Source organism: Homarus americanus, unplaced genomic scaffold, assembly GCF_018991925.1.
Source record: "Homarus americanus isolate GMGI-L3 unplaced genomic scaffold, GMGI_Hamer_2.0 scaffold11022, whole genome shotgun sequence".
Lineage (NCBI taxonomy): Eukaryota > Metazoa > Arthropoda > Malacostraca > Decapoda > Nephropidae > Homarus > Homarus americanus.
In genome coordinates this window covers 1,842,879-1,854,690 of record NW_024737068.1, presented here as the reverse complement: position 1 = coordinate 1,854,690, position 11,812 = coordinate 1,842,879, and the positions used below count along the sequence as shown (strand labels likewise).

The following is an 11,812-nucleotide window of genomic DNA, read 5'->3' as shown; positions in this document are numbered from 1 at the left end:
CAAGTTGGCCACTACTGTAAGTGTCTCTTATCTACTCACATCAATTTTACACCTGAAGTCTACTGCATTTAACTGTCAGGTAGAGGCATTTGTATCCAGTGTTCACTCAGCTTATCTTTAGTTTCCACATGTAGGTATACAGTGATCCCTTGGTTAACGAACGCCTCGGTTAACGAAATTTCGGTTAACGAACTGCCTTCCATAAGAATCTTCAATTCGGTTAACGAACTTCTTACTAACCGACCTCAACATGTTTTCGCTTGCACTGGCCGGGCAACCAGCTTTAGTATCAGTCCGCCAATACATTAATCGGTTCTAGGGCTTAAATTCCTTACTGTTTTAGTAAATATCAATAAGTTTATACTATTCAATAATTTTAAAAGTTTAATATTCAATTTTTTAGTCATTTTAACAATTATTGAACATAATTGAAGGTAAAGTGACTAGTTTAATGCGCAGCATCCAGCCTCTTAACACAGCAAACAGGCGTTAAGTCTCTCTCTGTTTTCACTGGAGGTAACATCTTGCTTGAGACTCTCTTCAACTAAATGCTTTTTTCTGTGTTTCCAAGCAAATTATTGGTCATTTTGAAATATATTTTACATATTGACAATATATAATGCAGTGCAGTGTTAATTTAAAGAAAATAATCTTGAAATACACCAAGAGAACTAAAATTTTATGGGTGAAATGGTGCCATGGGGTGACTTCTCCTCCACCCCAATGCCTTCTCTTCTTCCTTCTCCTCCACCCCCATTCTAATTCCCATCATCATCATCATCATCATCATCATCCAGGAGCCTTTACATACACACCTCAAAGTAAGTGAACTTTTCTACCATTTTTGTTGAATTTAGGAAATTTTCGGTGAGCTGGAACCAATTACCCAAAAACCCATTGAAACAAAGGTTTCGGTTAACGAACTTTTCGGTTAACGAACAACCTGTTGGAACGGATTGAGTTCGTTAACCGAGGGACCACTGTATATGCCTTTGGCCCATCCCAAGTAGGTTCCCAGAAAGGTTTATAGAAGTTGTGTACCAAAGAAGAAAAATAAAGTAATTAAGATTACACGCTGTAATATTTGTAACAAAGGAAATTAATAAAAGTCTTTTTATACATTTTTATATGTGATGCTTTCAATGATCCTAAGAAATTATGTTATGACACTGTAGGCCTAAGTTAAACACTACAGTTAAAATGGTGTAAATTGTGGCCTGATAGTGTGTGTGTGATAAGGACCTTGAAGGGTGTAAGAAGACAACAGGAAACAGTCGTATCATGACTAGGTTGATTAAAGGTGCAATAAACACTGAATCATCCTTGACTCATGGTAAATTTTGACCAATATTCTTCTTCTAAAACTGCCACCTGGATCTATGAATGGTCCTCCAGTGATAAAGTCTGGATCCAACAGTGACAGCATAATACACATATACAGACAGACAACACTGAAGCAAAACAAGTTTACGGTACCTATGTTAAGATCTCCATAATGTGTTGATCTTTGACAGACTCCTGGACAAGCACTGGACAGATTAAGAAGTTGCTTATCATTACAAAGTCCGGAGTACAGAATACTTTAGCGGAGATCTGTAACTGGTAACACACAGCACCACTGACCCACTTCACACAAACTGATAAAAGTCTGGACACAGCCCCGTTACCTTCCTCCACAAGACGCAGAGATAACATAAATAGATTAAGATAATGTTGATATGGAAATTTTTATTATTATATGACAAGGATATGAAAACATGACTTAGTCAAGGGTATTTTATTGTGTTTATGATGTATCAGTTAACTCTAAGACCATATGTGCATAACATAAAGTATCTTCTGTACATGTTTTATTTTACATCACTGAATGGAAGAATCGCAGCCTCACTTGTGATCACCTCTTCGGGCGTGGTTTTACTCGTTAACATCTGCTCGGGCGTGGATCGACACATCAGGGAAACTGGGTTTGTCAGGAAATTCCAGGGTAGTGTTGAGTGCGGCTTTACAGGTGTGGAATTTGAGACAAGTGTCCCAGCAACACTTGTTATCTAGAGGACAGGCTCCATCATGAGGGCACATCTACAGAAATACCCAAAGTTAATTTAATTGGTAAGAATTTTAGGATATGTTAAATTAAATTGGGCTTGGTCAGGTTAAATTAATGTTATGGTATAATCATCACGTGAAATAAGCTGGGGTGTTAATGTTCATATGATCTGTAACCAAAAAATCATTTTACAAAGTTGTCCTTAACTCCTTCACTTCAGATTGCTACTACAGGTATAAGATTTTATTTGGCTAGCACCAGGCGACTTTATTTAGCACAGAGAGGATTTCATACACAAGGGGTAAAGGACATGTCTTCATTAGGGTTGAAGAGTCGTGTGTCAGGGGTGTTTGTGGCTCAGGGTAATAATGTTTCTGAAGAAGGGTGTTTAAGAGGACCAGATTCCACAAAAAATTCTCTCTAAACTGATGTTATTCTTATGGGAAGGTGTAAAGAGAGTTGGTTTTAATGATTAGTTGGTCAAGAAAAACAAAGTTAAAAAAAATCTCTTAAAAATTATTCCCCTCCCCACCCCACTTATTTCATGAGATGATTAAACACCCTAACTTTTCTTGGGAGGGTTAGGTTAAGTTAACATTATGGGAGTTAATCTTGAGGTGAATTACACTGGGGGATAATCTGCAAGTGATTCTAAAATGTTCTAAAAACCTGACCTAGTGTGAGGGACATAATAAAACCATTTTTAGTAGAGGATAAAGTAAAAGGTTTATACTTACTTCAGGGGCCTGGCTAGTACCTCTTGGACAGTGAGAGCGTATGGGAGGGCAACTTCCGGTGTGGTCTGCCCGAAAAAATTTTAATGTCATTTCACTTATAGATATATACCATGACGGGTCCGACTAATTACCCAAATGCCTGATTTACGCTTGTATGACCATCATTTGACTTCATTGTGGCTACATTTGGGTAATTAGTGGGACCGACCATGACTATTACTTCAGAACATGAGCTGTTATCTGTCTTATAAAACAACATACACGGTACATTAATCAAGCCTTACCTTAACCTGAACTAACCTAATTCAGCCATACCTTAACTTGATGTAACACAAACCTAAACTTAATCTTAACTTACTCTAACCTTCCCTTAAATTAAATTGTCCATAATCTAAGATACTCACAGCTAGGAATTCCATAGTCCACCCCAGCCAGACCACAACAGTAGGACGTTCTATTGGGTTTAGGAGTAAGACAGTAGTACTGGCAGGACTCGCTGATACTCGCTGCCCCCATCACCGCCATCACCACCACCAACACTCTCTTCTCCAACTGGTGCTGCTAACCCAGAGTCATGGTTAGATATACGTGTAGTGATTTTCAAGATGAGAGAGAGAAGCTGCCAATCCTTGCTTCATAAACACTAGTTGTAGTTACGAAAAATGGTAGTTTTAGTTTCTATAATTACGGCGGATTCAAAGATATTGATAGTATTAAAAACGAACGACAGAATCAAATATATAGAGGCGGACATGATTGAAAGAAAAGAATTAATACTTCGTCTATAAACCTAATAATTCAATACATGACCAGGGCCTTGTTAAGGTTGGGGGGCTCATGTATTCTTCATTATCAACTGTATATTTTTTAAGTCTCAGTAAATTAAAATATGATTGGAATTTATCTACTACAAACATTTATTTATTTATAATTTAGAATTGAGCACATGATAATAAATAAATACACTTAATGTGAACACAGTATTATAATAGCTTTATTCATGATGACAAAAGTTACTTCACATAACGCATATAATAATAGCTTTAGTCATTGTAGCAAATATTTCACAAAAGAAGTACAAGGAGATAGAACTCAAACATTAACACAAAAGTTTTCTTCCTTGTTGCCAAGTTATTCACATCATCAGATCATCTTTGAAATTTAATGATCGTGTGAGATCAAACTGTTGAGAGAATACAGAGATTGCTTAACTTATTGTCTGAGAGCCATGCCCTCATACAGATCTTAATCCTGCCCATTGGTAGAGAAAGAAAATGGCATACTTGGCGTAAGCCTTAATCGTTCAATGTACACGACTCCTAATATACAATTCTCTTGTGGATAATTATTATCTTATTTAAAAAGATAATATATACTGTAAACACTAAAGAATGGTTTGATTTAGAACTTACCATTGTTGTGATGTGCTGCTGGGAAGTCACGCAGATGAGAGTAATAGTCAGACGCACACTTAGTACAGGTGAGCAAGGGATACTGATCACCTGCCCCAGTGCCCTTGTGCTGTGTTACATCCATCTGTTGCATCATCCGGGAAGTTTAAACTTACCTGTTTTGTTTTTTGTGTTTGAGAAAATTGGTGATTGGCTCATTCAGTAGATGTGGTTCGAGTATACCAGCAAATCATATCAGACAAAATCCCAAGACCAAAAAACACAAGTCATAATATTCTGTCTTGTTCTAATACCTTAAGATTAAAATAATTAGGTTTAGTTTTGGTCATAAAACCTAAATAACTAGCTATTTATATATTATTTTTACTCAGTATCGTATTTTATTTAGTTATCATCAGCTATGAATTAATATTTATATATTTTGGTAAAGAGGTGAACTGGCAGCGAAGAGCCTCAGTAGCTCACCTAGTCTGGTGCCAGCAGTGTGTGTGTGTGTGGGGATTTCCCTTGTGATCTCACAACCAACGAAGGACGACTCTCTCCCTCGCTCTCTTTGTTGTTAGGATCAAAGACTATTATATGATAGTCTTTGGTTAGGATGGTGATATTTATCGTTTATAAGGTATATCTTATTGTTTGCGTGAGGACATACAGCAATATATGCCGTATTTACACATATGCACCTCATAACACGTACAGTACACACAATCACGCGACTTTGTACAGATAGATAAAATACACAAATACTCACGCACGCAAGCAAGCACATACTGTAAACACGCACAGCTCAACACATTGACCTTTAAATTCATAATACAGTACTGATATAATGACACATGGTCCACTTCCTCTTTGGGCTGAATCACCACTAAACTACGACTACAGGAAATTAGTATTCGCACAAAATTGAGTTTACGTTGTTGAAATATAGGATTTCCCTGCATTTATCATTACGCTTTCTGACTCCTCCAGGCAAGCGTACAAATGAAGGCCTTGTGTCGCTTCAGTGCCCCCCCCCCCCTCTCTCTCTTCCTACTACATCATAACTATACTGTATTATTAGTCTGCTGCCGTCATGGGCAAGTCACTTTATAACAGTGATAAGGACGGCACGTCCTTATCACTGTTATAAAGTTCCACAAAAAAAAAAAAAATCCCTAAACGAACCTGTACAATTCTTTTTTTTTTTTTTATCCTCTTCACCAATTGATCGGCTCGTTAGCCGTTTGGGCGATCGGTCACGTCTCTGTTACTCACTGTTAGCAAGTACTGGGCATGCACCGGCTCCTGAATGTACCTGAACCTACTCCAGTGTTGGTCAAGTCTGGTCTTGAAAGAGCTCACACTCGGTGCCGTCACAACACTCTCTGGTAGATTGTTCCAAGAGTTCACAACTCTCACTCCGAAAAAGTTTGCCCTCACAGTTTTCTGGACCTGCGGCTTCTTCAATCTTGAGCTGTGACCCCTTGTGGGGCGAGCGTCCGCCAGCTCCAAGTAAGGACACTCGACTGAGTAGTGCCCCTTGAGATGCTTATACACCTCAATTAGGTCGCCCCTTGCCCGTCTGTAGTATAAGCTAGGCAAGTTCAGGCGCTCCAATTGCTCAGGGTAGTTGAGGTGCCGAAGTGCAGGCACCAGTCTGGTGGCCCTCCTTTGAACATTTTCAACCAAAAAACTCGATTTTCCCTTAAAGTTTAATCTTAGTTTAAATAGATATCATAGATTACACGCTATATATCGATTACCAGAATCTCATCTTTCATAGTCCCCCTTATAGGAAACGGGAAGATAAGAGTGGAAAGGAGAACTTGGTTATTTGTATATTAACAATACCGTCGACAAGTTCATCCCAGCTATTTCACAACACACAACTACGGACGACTTGTAAATACTATCAATAACTTAACATCTTTGCATTATAATGTAAAGGTGAACACAAATTACATGGTGAATATTTAGACTTACTGATGAGTCCAATGTTTATCACCAAGAGGAGTAATTTAAAATACTTTCGTTGGCTATTACGCAAGAAATTTTGATTAGCCATTAACCAAGAAAATTTGGTTAGGCTTTACACAAGAAACTTTGGTTTGAAGAATTCTGACTACTGAATGCCTACCTGGTCAGATTTAGTGATCAAATAAACACCTATAGTGCATCAGTCAACCTGAGTGTTTTGAAATTTCCATTATGTAAGGTGAAGGTCCATATGAGGCTATTTAAAAGAACCCGACGCCTATTTAATACCGGGTAAAATAATCAGTGAATCTTTTGAGGGATTTTTAACGCTTGAAAAAAAAATACAAATTAATCTTGTTTAGAACTTTGAAATAATACATGAGGATATTTTTGTATAGTTATGCAAAGATGTTTATTAATACACTGAGCATGGAGCCTAATATGAACTAAAAATCAACCGATTTATAACATCAACACGACCATAGTAGTTAGTGCAGTCTAATTAATACATTGTAGCATCCAACATAGAGAGCATGTTAGTGTATGACGTCAATACCCCAAACAAAACACAAATTCCCTTAAATTGCTGTTCTTCAAACCGGTTAATATTGTATTCTTGAACATTTTTCTAGTTACGGCGCAATAAGAAGTCTCTCATGCTGGTTTTGTGATGCGGGGGAAATCTAGTCGGCGAGTCAAACTAGTCTTCATGAACCCGTTCATGTTAGGCTGTCTGACTGGTCCAACGCACACACGCACGCAAACATGCACACACACACACACACCAAACACGCACACACACACACACACTGGTGCACACACATAATGGTTGCCCCTCGTGTAACGAGGATTGCCGGCACAAGGGCCACTCAGGCGTGAATTTATTTAAGGTGTAGAAGCTGTCGCCAATACAACAACCACACCCTGAGTTAACAAGCTGCATGGCTCAGTGTCAAGGAATAGTCCGAGAAGACCGGACAACTCCCCAACTGCACTGGCTAATGGTGTAAAGAAACTTGTCCATAGTTTCACTCTGTCCGGGGAAGACGTAGGAAGATAAACAAGACAGCAGGTAAGGTAACTGGAATCACTCCATTATCTCCATATGATGTAACGTAAAATTTTCCCAGAGTGTGGGACTTCCAGGCCGGCTGACTTAACATGATCACTAATGAACACTAGCAAGTAATTACATTAAATCAGATAAAAATACTTTTTGTTTCGGTAAAATGAATAAATATACAATATTCCAAGAAAACTTGCCGTTGTATTAAACCAAATTTTCTTCATTTTAAGGTAGGGTGGCCATTTCCAAATTTCCAAAAGGAAATTTTTTAAATTTTTACGACAATTATTTTTAACCTAAATTAAACATGTTTAATGGTGAGTTGAAATATAAAAAGTTGTATAAAATATACTTAGAAGTGTTGATTTGTCACATACAGTATTACTATAATGTAATGAAGGCTATTTTGTGGTTTTCTAAAATTAAATTTTTTTAAACGCACTGTATATGTTACATACATGATATATGCATTCATACAGTATAAATAAAGAACTGAAAGAAATGAATATTCATTTTTACTCCTGCTGGAACAACATACTGTACGCTAACCAAATTAACTTACTTCACAAACTTAAGGAAGTAGCCTATTTACCAATGTGGCCTTCAGTTCCCACTGCTTTAGTATAGGTAATTTATATAATTCTTTTTAGACAGGCCCAAAAGAGAAGGACAAATTAACGTCCTGCTTGAGGTGGCGCAGGACGGAGGACTGAGTGCTCAAAAGCAGGACGTCTGGCCAGACTATTTTAACGGTGAGAAAACGTGTTTGAAGGTACAGTCCCAAGCAATATTTGTACAGGAGCCAAGTAGTGTAATAATAATAGTGACATTTCATTGGATCCAAGTCATATAATTTTGAAATAAAACTTCTTTCTAGACAGTTTATTCACCCATAAATCATTTCTAATGGAAAATAAAATAACATTGTATCTTCCCAGGTGTTTAGACTTTTATATATCGTATTATAGAACAACAGGAAGTGGTGTGTTACAGAAATACCCGCCACCACACGGGATCTCTTCACTCAACGTGCTTGTAAACATAGACTATATCCGGACAAGTGAGCTATTGTGGAAACACCTGTCCAATGGTGGCCGGATGTTATGTTGTGGCACCTGAGGCGTCGAGGCTACCTAGTAAACATGAGGCAATCTCTTCTGGGAACTCCTTATTAGTGCTGCAACACCTGACCCAATCTTCTGGTAATACGTAGAAAGGCTTGGGTTACCTGATGAAGATACTAGGATTACTTGGCAGCACCATTTGGGTTACCTGGTCAAGACACTAGGATTACCGGGCCACACCATTTGAGTTACCTGGCCAAGACTACGATTACCTAGGTACACCTTTGAAAATCTCCTAAGGAGGGCCACCAGACTGGTGCCACCACTTCGGCAACTCAGCTATCCTGAGAGATTAGAGCGCCTACAACTGCCTAATTTATACTACAGACGGGCAAGGGGGGACCTAATTGAGGTGTATAAACATCTCAAAGAGCACTACTCAGTCGAGTGCCCTTGCCTGGAACTGGCGGACGCTCGCCCCACAAGGCGGTCACAGCTCAAGGTTGAAGAAGTCACGTGTCCACAAAACTGTGAGGGGTAACTTTTTTGGAGTGAGAATTGTGAACTCTTGGAAAAATCTGCCAGAGAGTGTTGTGACGACACCGAGTGTGAGCTCTTTCAAGACCAGGCTTGACCAACACTGGAGCAGATTCAGATACATTCAGGAGCCAATGCATGCCTAGTACTTCCCTGAGCCAGACTAGGATTACCTACTCAAGTGTTTATATATATATATATATATATATATATATATATATATATATATATATATATATATATATATATATATATATATACACAAGTAAATCACTGTAGGTGCGCGTGATCTAGGTATATGCTGATAACCACAAGTTCCCAAGCGCTTTCGTGTAATTCACATCTTCAGGGACAGTCTGATGATTGTATATATATATATATATATATATATATATATATATATATATATATATATATATATATATATATATATATATATATATATATATATATATATATATATATATATATATATATATATATATATTTTTTTTTTTTTTTTTTTTTTTGTCTTGCACAGATCCTGGCAAGCCGCTGTTGCGGGGCCAGGAACCAGTTAGCTGCGGCCAAGACAGGTGGAGATTTCAATGAATTGTCTTCGTTTACCATACTGCCTAACTCTGTTTCTTTAAGGCGTTATTAAAAATTGGTTTCATAATCCAGTTAACAGTGAGCTTGCTCGCCTCGCAAGAGAGTGGACCCGGGTTCGATCCCCGGGTAGGGTGAAACTATAGACAAGTTTCTTTAATCCATTTGTCACTGTCATCCCAGCAGTAATTGGGAACCAGGGCCGGTATACACAAAACTTTTAAGTGCTAGCAAACAGTTGTTAAGGCTGACATTTTTCTCTTAAGTACTAATAGTACATACACAAAACTTTTAGGGGCCTTAATAGTTCTGTTAAGTTAAAAGACCTCGAGAGCACTTTTAAGTCCCATAATAGTCGTTTGTTAGTTGATACCAAGGAGAACCAACAACAGCGGCAAGGCATTTATCGGAAAGGAGAGATATATTAAATATAGTGTGAATATATTGTGTGTATTCCCTCTTTATAGCCGAGACCTTTTTTGACTTGGACAAGACTGACAATCAGCGTGTCTCACACTGCCACTGACCTCGCCACACCAGGAAATGCAGCATTAACTCTCATGATGATTTCCAGCCATACCCTCTTTGGTTATTTATTGTTAACCACCCATCACCTTTTTTCACCGGAAAAATATATTTTATCGCAAGTTTTCTTGCTGATTTAGAGGATTCTGACATTTATCTTTGGGGCAAATCACTCTTTTTAGTTAGGTTAGGACGTGGCTTGTTAGGTCAGGTAACCCAACCTAACTTTTTTATAGTTAGGTCAGATTGGGTTAGGTTAGGACGTGGCCTGTTAGGTCATGTAACCGAACCTAACTAAAAAAGGTGATGGGTGGAAAACAAAACGAGAGCGACGCTAAGTGTCACTATAACATCAAATTGGGACTTAGAAAAATTCGTGATTTTTACATGTAATAAATCGCGAATATCGCGCTTATTTTTGGAATGCGCTGCTTAATTAATCATATATTTTTTCGTTACTCGATGAGATCTACTAAATGGTAAGTAAAAAAAATGTAAAAAGGTGATGGGTTGATAACGAAAAATACCCCCCTCTTTTGTCTTCATTATTCAGGAAAGTCTTCAAGCGGTCATTCAATATTAACCCTTTCTCTTCAGTGGCATCCACCAATAATAAGTCTGGTCTGCTGTCCAGTTGGGCTTCCTTTTCTTTCGTGGGGTTGAGACTTCCATTTCCTCAATAACACGTTTGTTTACAGACAGCACGGCAAGGAAACGCCACCGATCACTATCCTTGGTTAATAAAGCCTCCTTCAAACAGCAAAGATCAGATTGTTTTTATTTTGATGATCATAATGTATATAAATGTACATATTCAAATTAATCTTCATAGTGTTATTGAGGCTATTCAGCCATAAGACCATTTTATATGATGAACTGCTATCTTTAGCGCTGTTTAGCGGTACTTAGCAAACAACTATTTGTGCGGTACAAGTTTGCTAGTTAAGCTTTGTGTATAACTTTTAAATTTTACTGCTAGCTAACAGTACTATTTTGTCATTAGCATAAAAGTTTTGTGTATACCGGCCCTGGATGTTAATCAATTTGCGGACCGTGTTCCGGGGTAATGGTTAGCCAGTGCAGTTGGCGAGTTGTCCGGTCTTCTCGGACTATTCCTTGACACTGGGTCATGCAGCTCGTTAACTTGGGGTGTGGTTGTTGTGTTGGCGACAGCTTCTACACCTTAAACACTGGGTCATGCAGCTCGTTAACTCAGAGTGTGGTTGTTGAGTTGGTGACAGCTTCTACACCTTAAACACTGGGTCATGCAGCTCGTTAACTCAGGGTGAGGTGGTTGTGTTGGGGACAGCTTCTACACTTTAAACACTGGGTCATGCAGCTCGTTAACTCAGGGTGTGGTTGTTGTGTTGGTGACAGCTTCTACACCTTAAACATTGGGTCATGCAGCTCGTTAACTCAGGGTGTGGTTGTTGTGTTGGTGACAGCTTCTACACCTTAAACATTGGGTCATGCAGCTCGTTAACTCAGGGTGAGGTGGTTGTGTTGGGGACAGCTTCTACACTTTAAACACTGAGTCATGCAGCTCGTTAACTCAGGGTGTGGTTGTTGTGTTGGTGACAGCTTCTACACCTTAAACACTGGGTCATGCAGCTCGTTAACTCAGGGTGGTTTGTTGTGTTGGTGACAGCTTCTACACCTTAAACACTGGGTCATGCAGCTCGTTAACTCAGGGTGTGGTTGTTGTGTTGGGGACAGCTTCTACACCTTAAACACTGGGTCATGCAGCTCGTTAACTCAGGGTGTGGTTGTTGTGTTGGGGACAGCTTCTACACCTTAAACACTGGGTCATGCAGCTCGTTAACTCAGGGTGTGGTTGTTGTGTTGGTGACAGCTTCTACACCTTAAACACTGGGTCA

General features: G+C 38.7%; 1 protein-coding gene across 3 annotated transcripts; it reads right to left on the bottom strand.

Moving 5' to 3' along the window:
* Positions 1–1,762: 1,762 nt before the first annotated feature.
* LOC121872903 lies at positions 1,763–4,510 on the bottom strand. Of its 3 annotated transcripts, none has more exons than XM_042376003.1 (4): positions 4,197–4,510; positions 3,189–3,345; positions 2,785–2,849; positions 1,763–2,079 (listed from the first exon to the last, which is right to left on the bottom strand). In XM_042376003.1, the coding sequence occupies exons 1-4, from the start codon at positions 4,197–4,199 to the stop codon at positions 1,915–1,917; spliced, it is 390 nt and encodes a 129-aa protein (XP_042231937.1). In that variant the 5' UTR covers positions 4,200–4,510; the 3' UTR covers positions 1,763–1,914. The 3 variants fall into 3 exon arrangements, with proteins under 3 accessions (XP_042231937.1, XP_042231939.1, XP_042231938.1); XM_042376005.1 differs by having other exon boundaries at positions 3,189–3,427; positions 4,197–4,503; XM_042376004.1 differs by having other exon boundaries at positions 3,189–3,342; positions 4,197–4,496.
* Between the last annotated feature and the right edge of the window lie 7,302 nt (positions 4,511–11,812).